Source organism: Giraffa tippelskirchi, chromosome 7 (genome assembly GCF_054371585.1).
Source record: "Giraffa tippelskirchi isolate mGirTip1 chromosome 7, T2T-mGirTip1v1.2.pri, whole genome shotgun sequence".
Taxonomy (NCBI): Eukaryota; Metazoa; Chordata; class Mammalia; order Artiodactyla; family Giraffidae; genus Giraffa; species Giraffa tippelskirchi.
Window position 1 is genome coordinate 16,353,745 of NC_137281.1, and position 25,949 is coordinate 16,379,693.

At 53.2% G+C, this 25,949-nt stretch overlaps 2 protein-coding genes and 2 long non-coding RNA genes across 6 annotated transcripts in view; 2 read left to right on the plus strand and 2 right to left on the minus strand.

Annotated features, from left to right (window-relative positions):
• The first annotated feature begins 31 nt into the window (after window positions 1-31).
• Window positions 32-9,920, plus strand: LOC145515793 (uncharacterized). The gene is made up of 3 exons (XR_014061015.1): window positions 32-206; window positions 8,265-8,370; window positions 9,014-9,920. It is a non-coding gene; the product is annotated as an uncharacterized LOC145515793 (long non-coding RNA).
• GAPDHS (glyceraldehyde-3-phosphate dehydrogenase, spermatogenic) lies at window positions 208-9,175 on the minus strand. Of its 3 annotated transcripts, none has more exons than XM_081517037.1 (11): window positions 9,038-9,175; window positions 6,744-6,882; window positions 5,590-5,686; window positions 5,305-5,411; window positions 3,046-3,136; window positions 2,847-2,965; window positions 2,402-2,483; window positions 1,958-2,109; window positions 1,634-1,796; window positions 522-619; window positions 208-431 (listed from the first exon to the last, which is right to left on the minus strand). In XM_081517037.1, exons 1-11 carry the CDS (start codon window positions 9,102-9,104, stop codon window positions 359-361), a joined length of 1,188 nt encoding a protein of 395 aa, XP_081373163.1. In that variant the 5' UTR covers window positions 9,105-9,175; the 3' UTR covers window positions 208-358. The 3 variants fall into 3 exon arrangements, with proteins under 3 accessions (XP_081373163.1, XP_081373162.1, XP_081373165.1); XM_081517036.1 differs by having other exon boundaries at window positions 6,744-6,906; XM_081517039.1 differs by lacking the exon at window positions 9,038-9,175 and adding an exon at window positions 8,473-8,617 and having other exon boundaries at window positions 6,744-6,906.
• Window positions 9,921-14,054: 4,134 nt separating the features above from the next.
• SBSN (suprabasin) lies at window positions 14,055-18,734 on the plus strand. The gene is made up of 4 exons (XM_081516931.1): window positions 14,055-15,644; window positions 17,450-17,515; window positions 17,633-17,677; window positions 18,525-18,734. Exons 1-4 carry the CDS (start codon window positions 14,055-14,057, stop codon window positions 18,546-18,548), a joined length of 1,725 nt encoding a protein of 574 aa, XP_081373057.1. The 3' UTR covers window positions 18,549-18,734.
• Window positions 18,735-24,454: 5,720 nt separating this feature from the next.
• The window catches only part of LOC145515783 (uncharacterized), a 41,975-nt gene continuing 40,480 nt past the window's right edge, over window positions 24,455-25,949 (minus strand). Inside the window, exon 6 of the long non-coding RNA XR_014061006.1 lies at window positions 24,455-25,902. This is a non-coding gene — a long non-coding RNA (uncharacterized LOC145515783). The remainder of the gene's footprint in view (window positions 25,903-25,949) is intronic.

Sequence of the window (25,949 nt, forward strand, 5' to 3'; positions counted from 1 at the left end):
GCGGCTCGCTGACGTCATCCAGCTCCGCCGCGGTGCCCGAGGGCGGCCAGCAAGGAGCCCGAGCCGGAGCTGGAGCCTGCGCCGTCCCGGCCTCTCGGGAGCGGCTCTTGGGGTCCGGGCGCCCCGACCGAGCGATCGCGTGCGGCGCGGGTTTGGATCTCGGACGCGACCCCACCGTAACCGGCGCAGAGACATGGGGCGCAGCAGTGAGCATTCTGGGTTTTTATTTTACCACTGGCCCAGCGGCACGGGCCCCTCACGCGGGGACGCCCACCTTCCCTCGGGGGGCCGAGGACAGGCATGGGAGAAACAGGTTCCGGCCCGGGAGCACTGGGAAGCAGGCGCGGGCCAGCCTGCTTCACTTGTCTCTGCTGAACATGTAGCGGACGAGGTCCACCACCCGGTTGCTGTAGCCATATTCATTGTCGTACCTGGGGACAGAGGGATGGAGAGAGTTCAGGGGATCCTTTCCGACCACTCCCACTCTGCCCACCACGGTCTCTGACCCCTTCCGCCTTTACCAGGAAATGAGCTTCACGAAGTTGTCGTTGAGCGCGATGCCGGCCTTAGCATCGAAGATAGACGAGTGGGTATTGCTTAGGAAGTCCGTGGACACGACCTAAATATCAGGATTTCAAAGATAAGCGTGGGTCACAGAAGAAGGACCTTCAGAAGCTCGGTCTCTTGGGTGCACAGTGTTTGATGGAGCCCCACTCTGTCCAGGTTCTTGGGACAGGGTATGAGGGAGACTCATGGGGGGCTTTGCAGATAGGGGCCAGGCTAAAGGATACAAACTGCAAACAGCCTCTGATGATGCACCAACAGACATCTCTTCCTGGGAATCCTGCAAGGGGAAGGAGTCGCCAGAGGCCCTTGAGGGGAGGTGGTGAGCCTGGCTCTGGACGACTAGGAGGATCTGATCAGCTCCACCGCTCAGTAGGGTCTGAGGTGGAAAGAACTGGAGCACCAGGGCCCTGGGGGTTTGACCCTATCATGGTGGAAGGCCACAGGAAAGTTTCTAGCTCTGAGGGTGATGTGATCTGGTTTCTTTAAGGGATCCCGGCAGCTTTGGGAGGGTGGACTTGAAGGAGCTAAAGCAGGGAGACAGCACCAAAGTGGATTGATGGAGCAGAGGGAGGTGATAGCCGTTTCTCACAGGGAAGGCCATGGGCTGTGGCTGACCCGAAGCAAGTGTTGAAAAATGGGAGTCCTTGTCTTGTTCACTAAGCATGTGTTGAACACCTGCTGTATGCCAAGCCCTGGGAAGATGGCTGGAGCTACGGAAGTGAAAAATGAGTTCCCAGGTCACTACTGTCTTGGAGTGTTCATGCTAGCAGAGCCAACAGTGACCATGAAATGACATTTCAGGTAAGGACAAAGGCCACAAAAAGAAGAGGTGAGAGGTTTAAGTAGTGACTTGGAGAAGGTGAGGACACACTGTGTGGCTACTTGAGGGAAAAGCAGTCCAGACCAAAGGGGAGCAAGTGCAGAGACCCGGATTTGGTGGGGAGAGCTGACCTTCCCAGCCCTGCAGGTCCTATCTTGATACACTGCAAACAACTCCTTGGCGAATGGAAAACCATGCTCCCTCCCCAGAGGGTTCTTCCCAGGGTCCCTTCTCCTCAGCCCCTACCTCATCCTCTGTGTAGGCAAGGATACCAGCCATGGGCCCCTTGGCTGCTGCTTTGATGGCATCCTTGATGGCTGAGTATGGGGTAGGCCGGGCCAGGCGGCAGGTCAGGTCCACCACAGACACGTCTGGGGTTGGCACTCGGAATGCCATTCCTGTCAGCTTCCTGAAGAATCCCACAGCAGGGGCAGGAGTCAGAACCCAGGGGCCTCGCCACCATTCCCCCTTGTCTCTGCTTCCCCTACACTGGACACCTCCAGGATTGGGGGCCAGTCCAGTCCTCCTGAGGTGCGCCCCCACCCCAGTTGCAGCCTCATGCCCTCATACCCTTTGAGGTCTGGGATGACTTTGCCCACGGCCTTGGCAGCCCCCGTGGAGGCTGGGATGATGTTCTGGTGGGCGCCCCGTCCGTCTCGCCAGGCTTTCTTCGACGGCCCATCCACTGTCTTCTGGGTGGCCGTGTAGGAATGGACTGTGGTCTTGGGGAGGAAGAGGGCCAAGGTGAGGCCTTCCCTGCTCCTTGGCTTCTTCTTCCCAGGCCCAAGGTTAGTGGTCCAGGTGTGGAGGTTGGCAGGGCCACCACCACTCATCCACAGGAGGAGCACATGCAGGCAGAATCCAGAGTTCAAAGGATGTCACCACTGGTGGGCTTCTCCCCACCCAGAAAACCAGCCTCTCCCTGTTAACTCCACACACACACAAGCAAGTACGGGAGGAAGAGGTACAAGTTCCTAGCTGTGTCTCCTGCCCCACCCCCTCTCCCCAGCTCACCATCAGCCCTTCCAGTATCCCAAATCGTTCATGGATGACCTTGGCGAGGGGGGCCAGGCAGTTGGTGGTGCAGGATGCATTGCTGAAACAGCCAGGAGTGCCAGGGCACCGTGAGGTGAACCACAGAGCCGCCCCTCCCCCCTTACCTGACCTTCAGGGTTTGCACGCAGACTTGGTTTGCTGAAAACTTGGGCTGGGGATGAGGGAGCAGTGGGGAGGGGAAGCTCCCCAAGCATGTTCTGAGAACATTTCTAACTGATGGCTTTAGGGTAACATGAACAAGAGGGCTGCTAAGGCCTTAGGAAGGAGAAGTGGAGTGAAGTGAAGACAGCACCAGGGGCCGAGGGGGAGTGGTGGGGGTGAGATGGAGGCCTGTCCCCCCCGCCACCCCCAGGCTTGTCCTTCAGGCACACCCTGCAGCATATTGCTGCCCATATGTCGTTACCTGACGATTTTCATGGAGCCGGGGTTATAGTCCTTTTCGTTCACCCCCATGACAAACATGGGTGCGTCTGGAGAGGGCGCACAGATGACCACGCGCTGGGCACCTGCCTCGATGTGGGGCTAGAGAAGAAGCAGGGTGTTGTGAGGCACTTCGAGTGCCACCCCACCCAGGCAGCCCCGGGCATCTCCTTCCAACTTACCATAGTTTCCTCTAAGGACAGGTACACACCGGTGGCCTCCACCACAAAGGGGCTCCCAACAGACTTCCAGGGGATTTCTTTGGGCTGCTTGCTGTGGAGGGGCAGCAGCACCGTCAGTCGGTCTCTCCCCTGCCTGGCCTCCCCTTCATAGTCCCTGGCCTTCACCATTTGAGAAAGGCTGACGCGAGGCCTTCCTGCCAGGCCATCTGGCAGGAATGAGCAGCTTCCTCGTCTCCCTGGGCACCACGCATGGTTCTCACGCTGTGGTCATCTGGCAGGTCCCCCTTTTCATCATCTGACCCAAGCAGCTCTTCTCTTATCCCCCCCTCCCCTTTTTCTGCCTTCCAAGTTGCGGGAAGGGACCTTCAACAAAATCCTCTGCAGCAGTTTGGGAGCTGGCATGCGGCAGAGTCAGTGCTCCTGGAGACCCCAGCCCCCTTCCCTAGGCTGTCATGGGCCCTGCCCTCCTGCCCAGGGGCCTGTTTTGAGGATTCTATTCATTCGTTCTTCAAGGAAGTACTGAGTCCACCCAGGGCCAGGGCCTGTGCCCACAGGTGCCAGAGCAACAGTGGTACTGCAGACTGACAGGGCCCTCCCAGGGGCGCTGCATGAGGCCTTGTGGGAGGACGACCTTGCTGGTGCTCCCCGCACACCTCTGGCCCTTCTCTCTGCTTCGGATGTGGTGGGTATGATCAGCATCCCCATCAGATACACGAGGAAACCAAGCTTCTTTCCCTTGGCCAGGGTCATGCAACAGGAAGGGGTGGAGCAGAGTAAAGTACACACACAAGCAACACTGCTTGTGCAGACAGCCCAGAGGGCATCCACGGTGCTGCGATGCAGAGCAGTGGGGAAGGGAGAAAAAGGACTGCAGTCAACAGAGAAGGTGGCACCCAAGCGGGGCACACACTGAGGGGGTGGCTGTGTGGGGGTGGAGCAGCACTGGGAGAGTACCCTAGGGGACAGGGATAATGGTGCCCGGGCCCAGGAAGGGAAGGACTCAGTGTATCTGAGCGACGACTGCTCTGCTGGAACCTGGAATTGTTTTTGCTGTCGTGACTTCAAATTGGGGTCAGACAGCTTCTTTCATTCTGACTCTCCAGTCCTCACCTCCACTCACACCTGACCACCGATGACCAGCGGGGCTGAGAGTGGACCTGCTGGGAGGAGCACTAGGAAGGCCGTGGATCTTGCCTGTGGCTGGAGAGGGCTTGCGAGTGTGTGTGTGTAAAATTGAAGGCAGCCACAGGGCCAGCAGTGGCTAATTTACAGTAAATAAAGTAGACTTACTGATTCCCATTTTATAAATTTTAATTTTTTTTTTCTGGTATTTTGAAAATGTATTTGAAGCTTAGTAAACATCTAGTTGTTACTGATTTTGACTTAATAGATTCTAAACATATCTTTAAGGGACTTCCCTGGTGGTCCTGTGGTTAAGAATCCACTTTGCAATGCAGGGGACATGGGTTTGATTCCTAAGGTCGAGGAAGTAAGATCCCACGTGCAGCAGGGCAACTAAGCCCATGTATGACAACCACTGAGCCCATGGGCCGCAACCAAGACCTGAGGTAACCAAATAAATATTTTAAAAACCACAATACATCTTTAGATGAAGGAGGAGTGTTTGTATCAGTGAGAACGGGGTGAAGTGGGTTCTAAGAGGTACTGGAGCAGGGTTCCAAGAGGTTGATGGCCGTTGTGTCTTTGGTGACATGGAGGGGCCTGGGGCCTGGGGCACATAGTTGGTGGGGAGCCCCGTCAGCAGCTGGGATTTTGTTTGTGGGGTGATGGGAAAGCCACTGGAGGATTTAAGTGGGGAGGATTGGGGGGGGAGTAACCAGGTCCAGCTGATGTTTAAGAAGGCTTCTGTGGTTGCTTATGTAGGAACTGAGTGAAGTAGTTGGCTAGATGGTGATGCCATTTCCTGGGCAGGGGGATAAATAGATTGGAGGGTTGAAGGATAATCAAGGGTTGAGTTTTAGACAGGTTGAGCTGATATGCCTGAGAGAAAACACTCACATGTGTATTAAATAGTATTTTGAGTACAGTGGGGCATCTTTCTAGATTACTGCTTCACCATTCTAGGCGTCAGGGGCTTCTCCGAGATCGCCTCTCCAAACCAGTACCCAGAAGCATATGCACATACAATTTGGGGGGTTACAAATTGAACCCTACATGAGAGGCTGGAATCCCCTTCTAATCACCTCTACACCCCCTGCATTAATATGTTGTAGGTTGGCATCAGACAGCTGCCCTTACCACTGGAAGACACTGATCTCATTGTTATCGACGACCAGTTGTCCATTCTTGTGTTCCACGCTCCCCTTGTATCGACCGTGGGTGGAGTCATACTTAAACATGTACACCTGCAGGAGACAGAATGACTTCTAGTCCTGGGGTGGATGGGGAGTGAGCATCCCTAGGGAGCACCCCCCCCCGACTGTGAGGGTTCCACAGGGCAGTGGGAGCCTTCCCCAGAGCTCCCCCGAACCCCTTCCCCACTCTGGTCCCACTCTCCCATCCTGCCTCTTGTCTGCTGCTCACCATATATTCCGGGTCGATGAATGGGTCGTTCACTGCTACCACCTTAACACCCTTCTCCATGCAGGCACGCAGCACTAGGCGACCGATGCGTCCGAATCTGCCAGGGAGAAGGTTAGGGGTTTGTCCTCAGAGTCCTCAGCCAGCAGGCAGAGGAGGGGGCAGGAGGGAGGGGCTAACAGAGAAGAGGCCTGCTCAGGGGGTCTGGGTGGGATGTCTCAGTCTGGGGAAGACGGTCCTATCCCTGTGCGGGCCAGTGTCATTTTGCTCACACGACCTCGCCCATCTCCACCACTTTGTGTGTTTCTCTGCCCCTCTGTCCTCTCTCCCCTATTCCTCACTTCGTAGCTGGATGCATCCTGTAGAACTTCAGGTCAGATTATATCTCTTGAGCTGAAAAATGAAAACCTCTATCCCCGTCTATCAGTAAAACCAGATCCAAACTCCTCACCGTGGTCCTCCAGGCCCCTGTGTGGCTTTCCACCATCCTCCCCCCTCTTCTCTCTTGCTTGTGCCACCCCCACCCGCTGTGCTGAATTCCTGCCTGTCCTTAGAACACTGAGCTGCCCCCCACACCCCATAGCCATTGCTTGCTGCCCCACTGTCACTCAGGTCAGACTCCAGTGTCACTTCCCAGAGGCCTTCCCTGAGTCCCTGGCTAACACAGCCCTCTTCAGTCTTACTCTCCCCCCAAGTTCCACATTGTTCACCACTGAGCTGCCATGTTCCGTATTTGTTGACTTTCTGCCCAAATGTGAGCTCTTGGAAGGTGGAGCCCTCTTGACTTGATCCCTGTGTTTCTCCAGGATGGGCAGGATGAAGGCATTGGTAAGACATGAGGAAATGGCCCCGTTAGTAACAGAGAGTCGTTTAGTCGCTATGTCATGTCTGACTCTGTGACCCCATGGACTGTAGCCCACCAGGCTCCTCTGTCCATGGGATTTCCCAGGCAAGAATACTGGAGTGGGTTGCCATTTCCTTCTCCAGGGGATCTTCCCGATCCTGGGATCAAACCCAGGTTTCCTGCATTGCAGACAGATTCTTTAGCTGAGCCACCAGGGAAGCCCAATGGGGTAGAGGCTGAAAAGCCTCTACCAGTGAGGTAGAGCTTTAGGGGTAGGCCCTAAAGCTTCGGGAACCACTCAGGGGTGACTCACCCATTGATGCCAACTATCAGCTCCCGAACCTTCTTAGTTGGAGGAGGGGGCGGTGGTGGTGGAGGTGGTGGGACTTCCTTCTTGATTGGCTCTGGCTCCAGCTGGGGTTGGGGCGCAGGCTGTGCCTCAACCCTGGGCTCTGGTGGGGGCGGTGCTCTGGTTACTGTGGGGATCGGGGGAGAGGGACAATGAGCTAATGAGCTGCACCATTACTTCGACAGAATGAGTCGTCTTTGCCACTCAGGATCTGCCGCTGACTCCTCGCCCCTAGTGGCCAACTGTCCAACACTAGTGGCCCAGTGTTTCCCAAACGTATCCGATCCACAGAATAGGGCGTGGGCTTGCTTTAAAATATCAGTGCCAGGGCCTCTTCCCTGGGGATTCTAACTCAGTGGGTGTGTATTTTTAACAACTGCTTGGGGTGATGGTCTTTGTGCCTCAAGTTCCTCTGTAAAATGGAGGTGACAATGATACTTCTCTCAGAGGATCGCTGTAAGGATTAAATGAGGTGACACGGGCAGTGCTTACAAGAGAGTCTAGGAAACATGCCACACACAATATTTTGAAGATCATTTCTCAAACTTGTCTGATAATTGATCTAGTCCAGTGGTCCCCAAACTGTTTTGGTAAAGATCACCGGAAGACCTCTTCCTAGGGAAATCTGACTCGGCGGGTCTGCACTGAGCCCCAGGAATCCTGTTTCCAACAAGGTGATTCTTAGCCTCAGAAACACAAGTCCATCATAACATATGAAACAAATGGAAACCCCTATCAGCTTCTGCTTCTCCAAACACGCGTGTTCACATCCATACTGCATTTAAAACACCTACGCTTGAAGCTGTGTTGTCTGAGCTATAGGTGAGGGCTTGATGTGGGGAGGAGGGACCTGGTGGAGACAGCAGTCAGGGAGCCTGGCTGGCAGAGGGTTTTAAGCTGAGGGTCAAGCCTGGATGTCAGCCCTAGCTCAGCCACCTACCAGCTGAGTTGTCTTGGGCAAGGTAATGAAACTAGCCTCATTCCTGGTGTCACACCTGACCCTTCACCTGAGGGCTACTGTGAGGACTCAGCGAGATCTCAAGGCACAATCGGTGCTGGTTTTAATAGAGGGAACGTCTGACACTAAGTGTATTCATGAGGAAAGGGAGAGGGAAGAGATTGGAGAGAGCCTGGAGGATGAAGGTTGGAGTTGTGTTTGGCACCAGAATCAAAGGGACCTTGGAAGGGGTGGGATTAGGAGTTAGGGGGTCAGCCGACCTCTCTTCCTAGTCTCTCCAGTCTGCCAAAGACCTTGTGGCCTGAGGCTGGGCTGTGTGTATTTCCAGTAGCACTGCAAGTTCATAAAACTATTCTTCAGTGTTTATTGGTGGTTATTGTGACCTTAAGAATGTATTCCTGGGGGTTCTGTTTCTGCTCTCGTGAAAAGTCGGGATTTCTCCATATGGGTGAAGAGTAGGGATTTGAGCCCACTCTGTGACCTTTCAGAAGAAACCTCAGCTGGCCTTCTTTTGCAACTTCCCCCAGGCTTGCCTTCTTCCCTCTGCTCCTGGATCGGGTACATGGGCTGAAGGAGAGCTGCTGCGATGGGAAGGAAGAGCCTGGGGCAGCTTCAGTGATGAAGCCTCACCCGGTAGGTGAAACACGGTACTGGGCGCGCTCTCTATCAGTTATTACAATGACGCTCCCATTTCCTGGTGCCACCAAGGGCTAGGTGCTGTGCTGAGCTCCTCACCTGCATCAGCTCACTGAATCCTGTGAGGTATGCGCTGTACACCCGCTTTGCCAAGGGGAAACCGACCACTGAGATCACCGACCGAGTGATAAGCAGGGAGAGGGGTTCAAGGCCTACAGGCGCCTTCAAGGGTCTCCAGGACTCTGGAGCCCCGCCCAAGCCCCGCCCACCGCGGCCCCGCGTAGCCCCGGGGCGGGGAGGGAAGGGGGTGATGATCCCAGGTGCCCCCTCGTAGACCCGGCTCCCGCCTCCGCCCAGGCCAGGTTTCTACCCTTCCACGGCGCTATTGGCGCAAAACCCAGCCTGGGGGCGGGGGTCGCCTTCCCCTCCACCGTCGTCAAAGAACGCACTGCACTTTGCTCGCAAACCAGGTGGTGAGGAGGATGGGGCTGCGGGGAGTGAGGGCAGCGGTTCTGGATGGAAGAGCCCCGACCGCCAAGCGGCGCCTCACCCCGCACCTCCCGTCCGGCTCCTGGTGGACACTAGTGGGGCGCCTCCCGCCGTCAAGGGCTGGGACCCATCGCCCTTTCCCCCCACCCAGGGGTCGCTCCGCCGCCTCCCTCACCCGGGCATGGCGGTCGCAGCAGCTGAACAACGGTGACATTGGTGAGGACGATGTCGCGTTTCGACATGGCTTCCTACGGTTTCATAGCCCAGCCAGCCGCCCTGGCACCTGCCGCGATGTTACTGCTCGACGGGGCTCGGGTCTGGAGGGACTGGAACGTCTTACCGCGACGTCACAGTCCCGTGATGTCACAGAGGAGGCGGCGCGGAGGCCCAGTCAAAGTCGAGGCGCGTGGCTGCGGCCGTGTACCACCCTTCCAAGACCACCCCTGGCGTCTCGAATGGAATCCCAACATTTTGCACTGGCCTTCAAAGCCCTTTCTCTGTTCTCTTCTTTCTTCTCCTTGGGCACACAGGCTCTATGCTCTTCTGGACCGTCTTCTGGATAGTTAGCCTCGCTCTTTCCTTTTGCCTGGAAGTCCTGTATTTATTTATTCATTTTGGTATTCATTCAAGTTCTTCCCTTGGCAGCCTCTTGGTTTCCCTCAGGTGCCACACTCTAAGAGAGTTCCTCCTAACTCCACATCTAAAGTTCTCTCCTTTCTCAGTCACTATCTGCCATGACCATTACTCCCTCCATCTACCCATCATCCAGGAATCCTTGTCTGACTTCCCATCCTGGGTTACATATGAAAATGTGCCAAACTGCTCTAGGGTTATACTCTATAATTTTCTTTTCCTCCCAGCGCATCTCTCTCTCTAAAGATCATTTTATTTATCCTTTTTTTTTTTTTTCTTGCAAATTGTCTCTGCCCATTAGAGGGCTTGTCTGCCTTTGTCACTTTTATATCCCATTGACTAGAAGAATGGTACTTAAAAGGTGCTGGCTCAAAAAATAATTCCAGAATGAATGAATAAATGTCACCTGCTGAGGTTTCTTCTGATACCCAATCTTAAGAGTCCTATCCTCGCACACATGCTGTTCTTATCCTGATGGCTTTTTATGTATTTAGTTTACCATGATGCAGTTATTCCTTTACTTGTTCATTGTCTCCCTGTTGGGCCCATTGTTTTCTGTTTTGTTCATCACTGGTCCTCCAGCTCCTGTGCCTGACACAAAGCAGGCTTTCATTAAACATTCTGGGAGGAACCCATGGACGGATGGCTCCCTTCCCCCAAAGCATGGGGTGTGGGGGCTTGCTTGCTCATCTGTGACTCACAGGCAGGCACCTTCACCTGTAGGGCCAGTTGACACACAGCTGTGACCAAGATTTAGGGGGGATTTGGGCCAGGAGGGAGTCATCATCCCAGAGAGAGGTGTGGAAGCAAGAAAGGGCAGAATGACATAACCTCTTCCTTCCCCTAACCTCCATAAGGACTCAGTTTGCTAAGCATCTGCCATGAGACAGAGCAAGGGTGAGGCCCTCCTACTTGGATGGGAAAGGTGAAACTGAAAATAAGTTGAGTGAACAGTTGGGGAGATGTCAACAAATCCAGACCAAAAAAGAGAACAGAGATCGGGGGTGGGGGGCACAAATTTAACATGTATAGTCAAGGTGGAGGAAAAGTGTGCACAAATAAAACCAGGACTGAAAAGGGACCGATTTTGTATGACTTTACAATAATAGATATGAAAATTTAGATGCAGTTAAAATGTTCTTAGAAAATACGAGAGATCAAAACTGGTACAAAAAGAAACGGCGGGACTTCCTTGGTTGTCCAGTGATTGGGAGTCTGCCTGCCATTGCAGGGGATCTGGGTTTGATCCCTGGTCTGGAGAGATCCCACAAGTCTTGGGACAATTAAGCCCGTGCACCGCAGCTACTGCGCACAGTAACTACTGAAGCCCACATGCCCTGGATATTGAGCTCCACAACCAGAGAAGCCACCACAATGAGAAGCCTGTGCACTGCAACTAGAGAAAACACAGGCCCAGCAACACAGACCCAGTGCCACCAAAAAAGAAAGGAAATGGCAAATCTGCATAGGCCAATAACAAGAGAAGAAACAAGGAGTTAAGATCTATCCTCCCAAAGGATGACTCAGATCCCAATGATTTTATGGGCAAGATGTGCTGAGGCCCTGGGAACAAATATTCGCCATTCTACAGGACATAGTGCAGAGCCTAAGTGGAGCTGGGAAGCCCAGTGGCAGCTCCTGTGCTGAGAGGCTCTGGGTAGGGCCTGGGCTCTGAGGCCCCATGGAGGGGCAGGCACACTGTGTGTACCCACATCGCACATTTCATGAGAGTGCTAAGGGGTGCTGTGACAGCTCAGCCCCTGAAACCACCACTACTCATTCTAGGAAACAGCAGAGAAAGGACAACTCCAGGTTAATCTCATATATGGAGATGGATGCCAAAGTCCTGAATTAAATAGTGCAAGTGAGAATGAATGGTTTTTCCAGTAGTCATGTATGGATGTGAGAGTTGGACCATAAAGAAGGTTGAGCACGAAGAATTGATGCTTTTGAACTGTGGTGTTGGAGAAGACTCTTGAGAGTCCCTTGGACTGCAAGGAGGTCAAACCAGTCAGTCCTAAAGGAAATCAACCCTGAATATTCATTGGAAGGATTGATGCTAAAGCTGAAGCTCCAGTACTTTTTGGCCACCTGATGCAAAGAGCCGACTCATTGGAAAATCCCCTGATGCTGGGAAAGATTGAGGGCAGGTGGAGAAGGGGGCGACAGAAGACAAGATGGTTGGATGGCATCACCAACTCAATGGACATGAGTTTGAGCAAAGATAGTGAAGAACAGGGAAGCCTGATGTGCTGCAGTCCATGGGGTGGCAAATAGTTGGACACGACTGAGTGACTGAACAACAGTGATGAGAACTACACACTGGAGAGAAGGATGGAGATGGACAGAAGATGGCAGGATGGGGTGGGGGGAGAGAAATGGAGTATATTTCTGAAGGAGAAACCCCACCTCTCAATCTCCAGGCAGATTAAGATTCTGAAGCTCACCCTTCCCCACCTAGCAACCACCTAGCAAACTCCCTCATTCTGGTGCTGGACAAGTACAGGAAAGCCACACCTGAAGTTGCCCAGAGATTTGACTTTATCCTTGGACTGTAAAACCGACTTGGTGAGCTCAAGCTTGGAGAGGTGGCACAATTAATCATGGTCTATGGGCAGAGCCTAGAGAAGGCAGAAACTCCTGGCTTTCTGGGTCTGGATCTCTGGATCTGAGATGGAGCCCTGGGTCCTCCAGGGGGAGTGGATCTTGTCGCCCTTGTTAAGCAAAGCCTGAAAACATGTACAGATTCTCACCACACCTGGGCACCCACACACATAACTCTGCCGCCCCCACCTGCTCACACCCAGCACATTCCTTCGTGGCTGGCCTGCCCACCTGCAAACCCACCTTCGCCCCCTCTCCCAGGCTCTCCCCTTGACACCAAAACCCAAATATCTTTCACCCCAGCACCCAACTGTACCCACCCACTGGCCGTCATCCTTCTAGTCCCTCCAAACCAGCTCTATAGACCCACCAAGGACAGACCTATCCCTGCCCTCGGCCCTTCCCTCTGATGTCCTGCTCCACACCGAGGCCAAACTCTCAGCTGTTTCTGTCTCCAGCCCTTGCCAGTATGTCAACACTTGGGACTTCAGGTCGGGACTTAGGAGGCCTCAGGGGGAGGAGGGAGGAAAGGATGAGCTCCTGGCCCCCAGCCCAGGTTCTGGCTGACAGGCTCCTGCTGCCCTGGGTCTTCGGCTCCTCCCTGTGGCTGCCTTAACCGGCTTTTCAGGAGACACTGCATCCTGTCCCAGCTCGTGGCAATCAGTCCTCTGCCCTTGCCCAAGGGCTGGGAGGTAGGGCAAGAATGTGTTTCTGGTTCCCAAATCTGCCACCCTCACCAAGGGACCTGATGCTGCTCTGGGGACACACACAAACTTCCCTCCATCACGCTCTGAGACCCAGGCTCAGGCCTGGACTCTCATCCCCTTATGTCTTCTAATCCATCCATTGTTCAACCTACAAATGTTTACTGAATATTCTCAAAGCTCAGGATATAGCATGCCCAACACAGACAAAGGCTCTCTGGAAGTCTACAAACTGATAGGGGTGTGTGTGTGTGACTCTTTGTGACCCCATGGACTGTAGCCCCCCAGGCTCCTCTGTCCATGGGATTCTGCAGGCAAGAGTACTGGAGCGGCTTGCCATGCCCTCCTCCAGGGGATCTTCCCAGCCCAGGGATTGAATCCAGATCTCCTGCATTGGCAGGAGGGTTCTTTACCACTGAGCCACCTGGGAAGCATACAATCTGATAGGTGAGACAGACAATAAAAAATAATTTCAGATTGTGGTAAGAGCTATAAAAAGTAAAGGATGACATTACAGAGTATAACTAGGGGAGGGCCAGGGAAGGGTGTTTTGAGAAGGTGACATCTGAGGCAAGAAGAGAGTGAGGAGGAACCCAACCTGTGAAAATCTGAGTTCTTCATTCCAGGCAGAGAGAAGAGCAAGTGCCAAGGGCATGAGGCAGGAATGAGCTTGGTGTGTTTGAGGACCAGAGAGAAGACCTGTAGGCTGGAGCGTAGTAAGTACAGGGGCCAGGGGTCAACAACAACAATCAGAGCAAGGCCTAATGATTGCTTCCACTCCCTGAGGGTGCTTCTGGCCCCCGCTCCCCATCTTTTCAGACTCTTGTTGCTGGGGAGGCTGGATCCTTAGATCCCCTGAGAGGAGTGAAGATGCTGAAGAACCAGCCAGGGTCTTAGGGATGGAGGGTGACTGAAGATGGGGTTGGGAGAGATGAAGCCTGGATAGTAACTGAGGAATGAAAAGAGCAGGTGATTGGAAGGGTAGACATCTGGGCTGTAGGGTGGAGGGCGCGAGCTGGGCAAGGAGCAAAGATGCCGCGTGAGTCTTCTCCATTCATGACTCACTCTCTCTTCCTCCTCTTCTCATTGCTCAACTCCAGATCTCCCTGGGAAATACCTCCCTGACTGGAGACTAAGTACCTCACAGGGTAATTGAGTCATGAGGGGTGGAGAACAGCAAAGGAGGCAGAGGATAAATAGCAGCTTTGCCTCCCTGGCTCTTCTCTGCATCCTCCCCGCTTGTCCAACAATATGCATCTTGCCAGTTTGCTCAGCTCCTGCTCCCTCCTGCTGCTACTGGGGGCCCTGCCTGGATGGGCGGCCAACAATGATCCCATTGAGAAGGTCATTGAAGGGATCAACCGAGGGCTGAGCAATGCAGAGAGAGAGGTGGGCAAGGCCCTGGAAGGCATCAACAATGGAATCACTCAAGCTGGAAGGGAAGTGGAGAAAGTTTTTAATGGACTCAGCAGCATGGGGAACCAGGCCGGCAAGGAGCTGGACAAGGGCGTCCAGGGGCTCAACCACGGCTTGGACAAGGTAGCCCATGGAATCAACAGTGGCGTCGGACATGCAGGAAAGGAAGCAGAGAAACTTGCCCATGGGGTCAACCACGCTGCTGGACAGGTTGGGAAGGAGGCAGACAAAGTGATTCAGGGGGTCCATCATGGGGTCAACCAGGCGGGAAGTGATGCAGGGAGGTTTGGCCAGGGGGCCCACCATGCTGCCGGGCAGGCTGGGAGTGAGGCAGAAAAGTTTGGTCAGGGGGCCCATGCCTCTGGGCAGTTTGGGAAAGAGGCAGAGAAGTTTGGTCAGGGGGCCCACCATGCCACTGGACAGTTTGGGAAAGAGGCAGAGAAGTTTGGTCAGGGGGCCCACCATGCTGCTGGGCAGTTTGGGAATGAGGCAGAGAAGTTTGGCCAGGGGGTCCACCATGCCGCTGGGCAGGCTGGGAAAGAGGGAGAAAAAATAGTCCAGGGGGTTCATCATGGAGTGAATCAGGCTGGGAAGGAGGCAGAGAAATTTGGTCAGGGGGTCCACCATGATGCTGGGCAGTTTGGGAATGAGGCAGAGAAGTTTGGTCAAGGAGTCCACCATGCCACTGGACAGTTTGGGAATGAGGCAGAGAAGTTTGGTCAAGGAGTCCACCATGCCACTGGACAGTTTGGGAAAGAGGCAGAGAAGTTTGGTCAGGGGGCCCACCATGCTGCTGGACAGTTTGGGAATGAGGCAGAGAAGTTTGGCCAGGGGGTCCACCATGCCACTGGGCAGGCTGGGAAAGAGGGAGAAAAAATAGTCCAGGGGGTCCAACATGGAGTGAATCAGGCTGGGAAGGAGGCAGAAAAGTTTGGTCAGGGGGTCCACCATGCCGCTGGGCAGGCTGGGAAAGAGGGAGAAAAAATAATCCAGGGGGTCCATCACGGAGTGAATCAGGCTGGGAAGGAGGCAGAGAAGTTTGGCAAGGATGTTCATTATGCTGCTGGGCAGGCTGGGAAAGAGGGAGAAAAAATAGTCCAGGGGGCCCAACATGGGGTGAATCAGGCTGGGAAGGAGGCAGAGAAGTTTGGCCAGGGGGTCCACCATACTGTTGAACAGGCTGGAAAGGAGGCGGGCAAAGTGGCTCAAGGGGTCTGTGATGGGGTCAACCAGGCCGGCAAGGAGGCAGAGAAATTGGGTCACGGGGTCAACCACGCTGCTGGCCAGGCTGGAAAGGAAGCAGAGAAACTTGGCCAAGGTGTCCACCATGCTGCAGGCCAGGCCGGGAAGGAGGAGGACAGGTTGCAGCAGAATGTTCATAATGGGGTCAACCAAGCCGGCAAGGAGGCCAACCAGCTGCTGAATGTAGGTGAACAGGGGTGGGGAAGTGGGGAGAAGGGTGTTGGGGGAGGGAGAGGTTCAACCCTTGGGATATTTGGGGAGCCCACGTCACCATCATTTGGTGAAAGAAGCTTGGGCGGCTAAGCTTGGGGGAAGCTTTGGCTTTCCCCTCTCCATCTCCCTTACAAAGGAGCTGGTGGCCAAACGGTCAGACAGATTAAGCCATCTTATCTGCAAAGCCCTATATCAGAGAATGTGGACAGGACCCCAGCCCCACCTCCAGGGAGCTGCCCTCCCAGTTAAGGCGATCGGTAGGGAGGAGCACAGCCTCCCCTGGGGAACAGGAAGCAGTTACTGAGGCCAAGATCTATTATGGAGCAAAGAGAATGAGTGTTGAGAAAACCCAGAGCGTCAGCATGAGCTTGAGGACTAACTTTGGAAGATAAACCCACTCTGTTTAGTTTTCATAGCAAGCCTCTGAGGTAGTCAGGGTAAGGATGCTGACTCCCTGATTCTCAGATAAGGAACTGGAAGCTCAGCGAGGTTTGAGGGATTTGCCAAGGTCACGTGGCTAGCACACAGCTTTGGTGAATCTCCAAGTTAGGCTTCTTTCCCTTCCTCCACACTGCCCTGTCAGAGGAGGGCTTCTAGAGGATCTTTCTTCCTTTGTTCCTTCCTTCATTTCTTTCTTTCTTTGTGCCATGCAGCATGGGCTCCCCTGGTGGCTCAGATGGTAAAGAATGTGCCTGCAAGACCAAAGACCTGAGGTTGGGAAGATCCCCTGGAGGAGGGCATGGCAACCCACTCTAGTATTCTTGCCTGGAGAATCCCCACAGACAGAGGAGCCTGGTGGACTACAGTCCATGGGGTTGCAAAGAGTCGGACATGACTGAGCGACTAAGCATAGAATAGCAAGCACAGCCATGCGGCATATGGGATATTAGTTCCCAACCGGGGATCCAAATCCCACCTCCTGCATTGGAAGTTCGGAGTCTTAACCACCAGATCACCAGGGAGACTTCCTGGGGGATTTCTGACCCTCACTTAGGTAGAGGGGACAGATACTGGGAGGCAAGCTGCACCACGCACAGCATTATGAGCACCAAGGAGGAGCAAGAGAAGGCTGACTCCTGCCTGCCCCTGTTCGCCACTCCCCACTCTCCATGCGGAGTCTTGGACACCAGCTCACAGACTGGCCCAGGCCTCGAAAGCTGCCAGCCACGGAGCCAGGGATGGGTGGCTGCAGAGAAAGGAACTATGATGAAAGTGTTCAGGGTAACGGAGAGGGCTGTGAGTCAGATGCCAGGATTCACTGAATAGAGCCCAAGAGAGGGCGGTTTGTTTGGGGATTCAAGGCTAGCAGCAGCAGTGCAGAGGCAGAGGCACTGCTAAGAGTCTGGGGAGGATTCAGAATGGGGATCAACCCGAATTAGGGATCAGGCTGGAGTGTGTGTAGAAGAGCGTGTTAAAGGTCAAGGTGGAGGTTAAACTATGGTCCTGGTATTTGTGAGGCTCCTCTGGGCTCCCTTTCCAGTGAGTCCCCTTCTCAGTGACTAAGAACGTCTCATTAACTCGAACAAAAGGGAACTGAGGGAAGACTAACCAGTAAGGGCAGACATGGTTCCTGGCTTGTCCTCCCACCTCTCACGGAATTCCCACAGCCACGTGGGCTTTGGGTTTTCTTCCTGGTCAGTGCGGGGCGGCGGGTGAGCTTATGCCTCCCACCCCAGCCCCAGTCACCCTAGGGGAAACGGGCCACTGCGAAAAAGGAAGTTGGGAAACCCTCAAGGTCTGGGGGGTTGTAATGACAGTCTGGGCTTCGTCCACAGGGCGGTCATCCAGGTGGATCCACCGCCCAGCACGGAGGGGCCGCAACCACCACCTTAACATCTGGAGTAAGTCTCGAGCACACAGCGTGGACTTGGAGGGTGGTAGTTCGGGGATCGGAGGCTCTCCTCGGGGGGTAGGTGGGATAGATGCTGGGGACTGACCCTCTTGTCCTTGAATTTCAGGCTTCGGTCAACAAGCCCTTCATGGCCTTATCGGTCCTGTGGAAGGTGAGTGCCCAGGTGGTTTCTGGGAGACGTTCTCACACCCCTCCCATCACCTGTTCATTGAGAGCTGCGCTGTAGACAGACACTCAGGCTCTGCAGATGCCAGCCAACCCATTTCCCAGCTCTGGTCTGCCTTGCCTCCCTGCTCTCTGCCCTTCACATCCTGTGCTCACCTTTTGGGCTCTTTCCATTCCCATCCAAGCAGAAGAGACCTCCAGGGGCCTCTATGTATCTAGGAGCCAGGGAGGGAGGGGCTGCTGAAACGCTGTCGTGTGTGCCCATTACCACCCACCTCGGCGTCTCCTGTCACACCCCCTCCCTTCACTGTGACTCCCTTGGCTGTCTTGTCCCTGCTGTCTTGTGGCAACATCCTGGGTGGTGGGAACCCCAGCTCTGTCCCTGGTGGACAGCAAGTCCCTCCCCACCCCCACCAGGCTAAAAGCTCCTCTGGGATCCTGGGCCTCCCTCTAGACCCAAAGAGAAGTCCTAGCTCTTGTCTGTGCTCAGTACATTCAGAGGCCTGAGACTGGATCTGATGGGTGAGAGTGTGGAACAGCCCTAAGACTATGCCAGAAACTCAGAGACACACCCTTGTTTATTCCCGGGCTCTGGAGGTGGCGGAGGATCCTCTCAGGCAAAGCAGACAAAGCTTCTCAGTCTCTACCAAGGCTCTTGGCACCTGTGTCTGGGTGGACCAGCTCCCTGTTCTTCCTGAGTCTGGGTGCCACCTTCCTTAAGATAGTCCCTGGAACAGAAGCAATTCCTGGCTGGAGTAGCTAGTCTCCCTCTCATCTCTCTAGGGGGTGTGAGGGCACAGGACTCTGTATCCACTCCCTCTCCTTCTCTCCAGAGCGTCACCAGCATCATTCCCTAAGCTGATGAACTGGCCTGGTTGAAGAGACTGACATTCCTATTGTCATATCCGCTGAAGTGACCTGAAGGAGCTGGGGCATGCAGGGCGGGGTGGGGCAGGGGGAAGGGAAGGGGGAGGCTGGATTTCTAGAGTCCCTTAAGGGGGCAATACTGAGACTTGTGAATAAATACAACACACTGTACAATATCATGGTCCACTGTGCTCCCTAAGCGGTGTATCTGTGGGAGGAGGTTTGTCTTTCCTCCTCTTGCTACTTTGCTGGAGGAGCTGGGAGTCTGATGCACAGGATGGGTGGAGCTGGAGATTTCGGGCTGATCTGATCGAAGAGGGTGGTTACAGGGACAGGTTATGCTTCACTAGTGCAAAGTTTGTGCTTGGCACCAAGAGGAAATCCATGCAGGGAAAGCCCCTCCGGGCCAGTAGTGGGGCTTTCTTGGGTGCCAGTAGGAGCACCTGGGGAAAAAATGGCAGGAACCTTGATGGAGCCCCAAAAGTTAGCATCCTCATTCAGGGGTGTGGCCAAAGGAATACCAATAGTAACCCGTGTGTATTGTGTAATTAAGGCATGCTAGGCTCCCCGTGCATTACATGCATGACCTCGCTGAATCCTCTCAATTGACCTGTTAGGTAAGAGGTACTGCTTGCCCCATTTTATAAAAAATCATACGGAGGTTCAGGCAAGTCAAGAAACACGACCAAAGTCACATGAGTGGAGGGAGAAACAGCCACAAAGGATATTCTGAAAACCCAGAGGTCTTTTGCTGTTTATTGGGTGGGCTTCTCATTGCAGTGGCTTCTCTTGTTTCGGAGCACCGGCTCTAGGGTGTGCCAGCTTCTGGAGGTGTAGTTTATGGGTTCAATAGTTGTGGCTCCCGGGCTCTAGGGCACCACCTCAGTAGTTGTGGGGCATGGGCTTGGCTGCTCCGTGGCTTGTGGGACCTTCTCGAGGACCAGGGATCGAATCTGTATCCCCTGCATTGGCAGGCAGATTCGTATCCACTGTACCACCAGGGAAGTCCTCTTTTGCTGTTTAGTGTCAGTGGGGAGGGGACTCAGTGAATAAGGGGAGAGGGCTCAGGGGGAAGGCACACCGAGGACAGGAGGGAGGCCTCTTTGTGAGAGAAATGGTGACGCACGAGGCCCCGTTTTCAGATCTGTGGCTGGCTCAGAGCCTGGAGAAATGATGCTAGCAACCACTATATACTGAGCATGTAGTAGGTTCCAGGTACCGTATGAAAAATACTCTACAACCATTTAAGCTTCCTACAACCCAAGGGTATGATCTACACTGTATGGATGAGGAAGTTAAGGCTTCAAGTTGCCAGGCCACTTGCCTGGGGTCACCTGTGAGAAAGTAGCAGGCCTGTCTATTGCCAGAACCTGACCTTGCCCGGTTGCCTCTAAAGTCTGTAGAACACTCACCTAGCACGGGCGGAGTGCTGGGAGACCGTGTGCCTGTGGGCCGTGTTCTTCCCCTCCAGGGGCCACACTTCCTCCCCTATAAAGGGGGGCGGGTGTCTGCAAGAGAGGACTACAAACATGGCTTCCAGGTCCAAAATTCTATCAACTGTGGGACCAGAAATAGAGACAGTGTTTTTGCCCTTGGGGAATTTAGAAGCTTCCTGGGAAGTCTTCCCCAATGGCTCAAGAGGTAAAGAATCTGCCTGCAAAGCAGGAAACACAGGAGATGTGGGTTCAATCCCTGGGTCAGGAAGATCCCCTGGAGGAGGAAACGGCAACCCACTCCAGTATTCTTGCCTGGAGAATTCCATGGACAGAGGAGCCTGGCAGGCTACGGTCCATGGGGTCACAAAGAGCTGGACATGACTGAGTGACTAAGCCCAAAGCCCGAACAGAATTTGAAAACAAATACAAAGTGATGTATCAATAAAGACTAAATGACACACCGGTGGGGGGAGGGGCCTGATAGGCCCTGATAGGGGCCTGTTTTCGGCACTTCATATTCTCTGTTTTTTCTTATTTGTAGAATACCACTATTTTATTTTATTAGTTATTTATTTTTTGTCTCGCTGCCTCCCCAACAACAGATAGAACCCAGGCCCCCAGCAGTGGAAGCACGGAGTCCCAACCACTGGACCACCAGGGAAGTCCCAGAATACTTCTACTTAAACAACATATGCTCCTTTTCTTCCCTGGCAATATCTTATTGCAAAAATGAAAGAAGTTTACAGTGGATACCTGCATACTCACCACCTGGATTCCACCATGAACATATGACTATGCTTGCTTTATCACATTTCCACTCATCACACACCAAGCCATCTAGCCATGTACTGATAATTTTTCTTTTTTTTGTTATACAGTAGGTCCTCGTTCACGACTGAGTGACTTCACTTTCACTTTTCACTTTCATGCATTGGAGAAGGAAATGGCAACCCACTCCAGTGTTCTTGCCTGGAGAATCCCAGGGACGGGGGAGCCTGGTGGGCTGCCGTCTATGGGGTCGCACAGAGTCGGACACGACTGAAGTGACTTAGCTTGGCTTAGCTTAGGTCCTTGTTGGTTATACATTTTAAGTATAGCAGTGTATACATGTCCATCCCAAACTCCCTAACCGTCCCTTCCCCTGATCCTTCTGCTCGGGTACTGATACATTTTCGATGGTTTTCAAAGTAAATCCCAGAGCTTTATTTCTGGCATTTCAATAAACAGAAGCATTCATTCCTATTGGGTTGGCCAAAAAGTTCATTTGGTTTTAAGTAACAGTAAAATACATATTTTTCATTTTCACAAGAACTTTATTGAACAACTATTCACTAACCAAATGAACTTTTTGGCCAACTCAATACCACATGTTTCCTACACATGTGGGAACAGAGGGTCTACTCTGTGTTGAACGCCCTTTCACCTGGTCTGGAGGAACTCCTTCAGAGTGGGGAATCATTCTCTCAGAAAGTAAAAGCTTTCGTTGATTCTATTTGCCGATTTTCTTGCTAGGTTGGCTTGAATGGGGGTCCTGAAAGTGCCAAAGAGATATAGGATAATGCTGGGTGTCAGTCCTGGGAGGTTTCTGCACGAGAAGGGTTGAGCCAGATCTGAAGGTTACAAGAGGCATGGCTCAGTCCTGCCTCGAGGCCTGGCGGGCTCTGCTTCTTCTGCTAGGGACGTCCACCCTGCCTATCCGTCCTCTCTGGCCTCCCTGGTCTGAGCAAAGGGCCATCTCTGATACTCTCCCATAGTGCACTGATCCTGGTCTTCAAGGTGTTGTGACAAACTGTAATTACATACTTGTGTGTGTGTGCGCGTCCTCAGTAGCTTCAGTTGTGTCCAGCGCTTTGTGACCCAATGGACTGTAGTCCGCCAGGTTCCTCTGTCCATGGGATTCTCCGGGCAAGAATACTGGAGTGGGTTGCCATGCTCTCCTCCAGGTGATCTTCCCAACCCAGGGATCGAACCCACATTTTCTGCATTGCAGGCAGATTCTTTACCCACTGAGCCACCTGGGAAGCCTGCAATTATCTCCTTACCTGTTTCATATCCATTTCCCCTAGACTAAGAGGTTCCGGAAGAGGGGTCGAGGCCAGGCACAAGTGTCTGGCAACCAGTAGAGGGGAGGCTACCAGCTGGAGCAGACTTGGGATGTGTGAGCAAGAAGCCCAAAGCTGGGCCAGACAGGAAGAGTCAGGCGAGGGAGTCAGAAAGAGAGGAGGCCAGTTACCGAGGCTGTGGAAGAACAGGGAGAGGAGTCTGTGGGACCGTCACCACCAGCTTTTATTGGGTGTTCACCCTGTACTAAGCATTTACAGACATGATTCACTCACCCTCATAACCTCCCCTGAGGCGGGTCCCATGATCACCCCTTAGAGATAATGAAGCCGAGCCTCAGAGAAGGGAGAGAGTTGACGGAGGCCACCCAGCCAGCAGGCAGTGATAGCTGGCTCCTCGACCCAAGCACTTTCCTGCCCGGCATCTCTGCTCGAGGGGTGGCGGCGGGCCTCCCTGTGACCTTGGGTTGGGGGAGGGCTACTTCCAAATAAGTTCCCTGTACCAAGTTGTTTCTTTTCAGCGGTGGGGGAGTGGGAAGCACATCGCTTGCGGGATCTTAGTTCCTGGATCAGGGATTGAACCTATGACCCCCACAGTGGAAGTGGGGAGTCCTAACCACTGGACTGCTAGGGAATTCCCCAAATAAGTCCTCTTTAAAAGTAAATTTCTGCCTTTGGCCCGTCCAGGGGGTCCCTGTGTGCCTGTGCACGTGTCTCAAAATTAAACAACTGCCAGGAAGGTATTCCAACAGCAGTGACATGTCTGACACTAGCAAGAATACATTTCGAGTGTTCTTATGCTCCAGGCACTGTCCTAAACACCTGGCGCGTGTTACCTTGTGTCATCCTCGTATCCACCCCTCTTGCAGTAAGTAAGTAATCAAGTCAGGATTTGAGCATAGGTTCCAGGACAGGATGAGGTGAGCCAGCAGCTGCCAGTCTGAGGCCCAGGACCCCGCAGAGGGGAACAGAGACACCACACAGACCCGAGCCTCATGTCACCTCCCCTCCATCCTTGAGTCCAGCCTCTGTTCTCCCCCCGAAGCCTCCTCCCTGATCTCTGTACACCTCATGCCCACTCCCACGCCAGTCTGTTGGTCAGTTAAACATCTGAATCAGGTCACAACCTTCCTTGGTTTCCAGCCCTTGGCTGGTTCTACCTCATTCAGAGTCAAAGTCCTCACCACAGTCCCCAAAGTCCCACAATCTGGCCTGGTTTTGTCTGACTTCAACTACTCCCATTTCCCCTCTGCACCAGCTGCAATGGTCCTCAAACAGAATAAGCAGGCTCCCGCCTCAGGGCCTTTGCCCTGTTTCTCTGCTTGGAATCCCCGGGCTCCAGATATTCTCATGGCTCACTCTCACTTCTTTTCAGTCTTGGGTCATAGATCACATCTCAAAGAGCCCTTTCCTGACCACGCTATTCAAAACACTCTGAGGGAGTTCCCTGGTGCCCCAGTGGTTAGGATTCTGCTCTTTCACTGCTGTGACCGGAGTTCAATCCCTGGTTGGGGAACTAAGATCCTGCCAGCCACGAGGCACAGCCAAGAAAACAAAAAAAAAACCCAAACTAAAACAAACCCCAAACTCCGTCTTGTCTATTTCCTCACCCCCTTTCTTTATAGGACTTTATCTTTCTTTATAGGACTCTTCGTCACCTGATATGTTTATTGTTCAATCTCCCCTCAGTGAACATGATCTCCCCAAGGAGGGAGATTTTCATGATCTTGTTCCATGCTGTACTACATGCCTAGAGCAGGCATGACACAGAGTATGCACTCAATAAACGCTTGCTGAATGAATGAAGTAGTGAATTAGAGAGAAAAGCTGAAATCAGAATGTCTGGGCATATCAGATTTATGGATACTGTTATGCCTAAAAGAAGAGAAGAGGCAGGGAGCTGCAGGAGAAAAGGCTGTCTGGAGTCAGACAGATCTAGGTCAGATTCTGACAGCCCCATTTTGCCATGATCTTGTATATGATTTTGTATGTGTCTTAAACAGCTTGTGGCCTCAGTTACCTCATCTGTAAAATGGGAATAATATCTATCTCTTGAGATTATAGTGAGGACTAAATGAGATCATTCATGTGAAAGCACCTAGTCTTCTGTTTATTAAATACACAACAGGTATTTAATAAACATGCCTTCAGACTGATTTGAAGTGACCCATCAGGTCCACAGATGTCTGAGGGCAGTATTTTTCCAGAAGGTAGAAATGGGACTACTGGTGGCATGGGAGAATTTAGATGGCTTGTGAACATGGCTTTGAATAAGTCTGAATCAAAAAGTGAGAAACAACTGTTTTCTTAAAAATTTTAAGAAACTTTCTGATTAGGTGAAGAAGGAGACTCCACTTCTGTGCTCGTGGGCTCAGAACACCTCTATCAGATGTGCTAATCTTTTTTTTTTTTTAAACAAAGAGGGTACAGGAACTGCCACCAGCTATAATGTAATACAATTGCTTGCTTCTCACTTTGTTTTTTTGTACTTTCTATTTATGGGCCAGTGATCCTGGCTTTCTACTTAGAGTAGTGATATAAAATATTCTCTTAAAATATACTTAAGAAGGTAAGCTGGCTCCAAGAAGGAGAGAGGAAGAAGAAAGAAGGGACAGGGCAGCTCTGTGCCATGGTGAGGATGTCCCACGAGGGATGTGTGGGAAGGAGTCAGAGTCGGTGAGCACGGGCTCCACCTCCTATCCCGAGGTACTGTGGGGGTGAGAAGCAGTGAGTCCTGGGGGGTGTGGGGTGTCCATCACCAACCCCAGAGGCCTCAGATTTGCTCCTGCTCTCTGCCCCTCACATGGCCCCAGAGCAAAACCCAAACCAATTCCACCCAGAGAAGAATGAAGATTCTGAAAACCAGGGGAGGGTCTCAGGCACCGAGAAGACAGAGTACCCTGGGAACCAGGCTCAGGAGCAAGCCAGGCTGGCCTGGGCTTCGCCACTACTGCACACGTACTATATCCTCTCTGAGCCCCAAGTTCTCTGTCCCTAAATGGGGATGATAATAAGACCGATTCTTCCAGGGCTGTCTGAGCCTTAAAGCCCTTAGTCCAGTGCTGGGCACATAGAAAGCTGTGGATCAACTGCAGCTACAAAGATGATGACGACTACTATTGTGTTACCTTTGCCACTATTATTATCATTAAAGAATCAGCGATGGAAAAACAGGGAAGAAGGAAGGAGCAGAGGAGGACAGGCAGTGTTTACATCGTGAGAGGTGATGGATGTTACAAGTTGGGGTGCGGGTGCTGGGGTGGAGAAAGACTGCCTGAGAGACATTGAGAAAGGCAGATGGAAACTGGCCCCTCCTAACTGAGTCCCAGCAATACAAGACAGTGCCAAATGGGAGGACCTGGGGTTCATGGCAGTGGGAGAAGCAGCCACACTTGCTGAGCAGCGAGCCATGAACCCTCCGGAGGATGCTCGAGTTCTTCATCCTGAGCTGGGCCCAGGGGAGAGAGGGCCACTGTGCTGACCCCTCCTCCCTCGCCAGTGCTGCTCTGGCTCGTTGGGGAGCAGCTGGGGGTGGGGTGGGGTGAGCTGGTGTAGTCTCAGCCCTCATAGCAGTCTGTGAGCTCACACACGTGCCCCCTCCTGGCCTGGCAAACAGGATAGGTGCCTGGGTCAGCTGCACCCTCCCTAGGTCTTTCCCTCCCACTCGTTCCCTGAGGGTGGCCGGCCCGCCCAGCTCCCCTGCTCCACACCCAGCTTTCTCAGCCCAGATGCTAACTGACTCGCCCTGATGACCACTCTGAGGGTTGCAGCCACTTCCTTCCCGACTGATGACTCCCGGGGTCCCAGGCTCTCTGTGGCTGGAAGACATGGCAGTGTCAGGATCTTACCTGTAGGTGGCAGTATGGGGAGTGAGATGGGAGAGATGAAGGCTGGC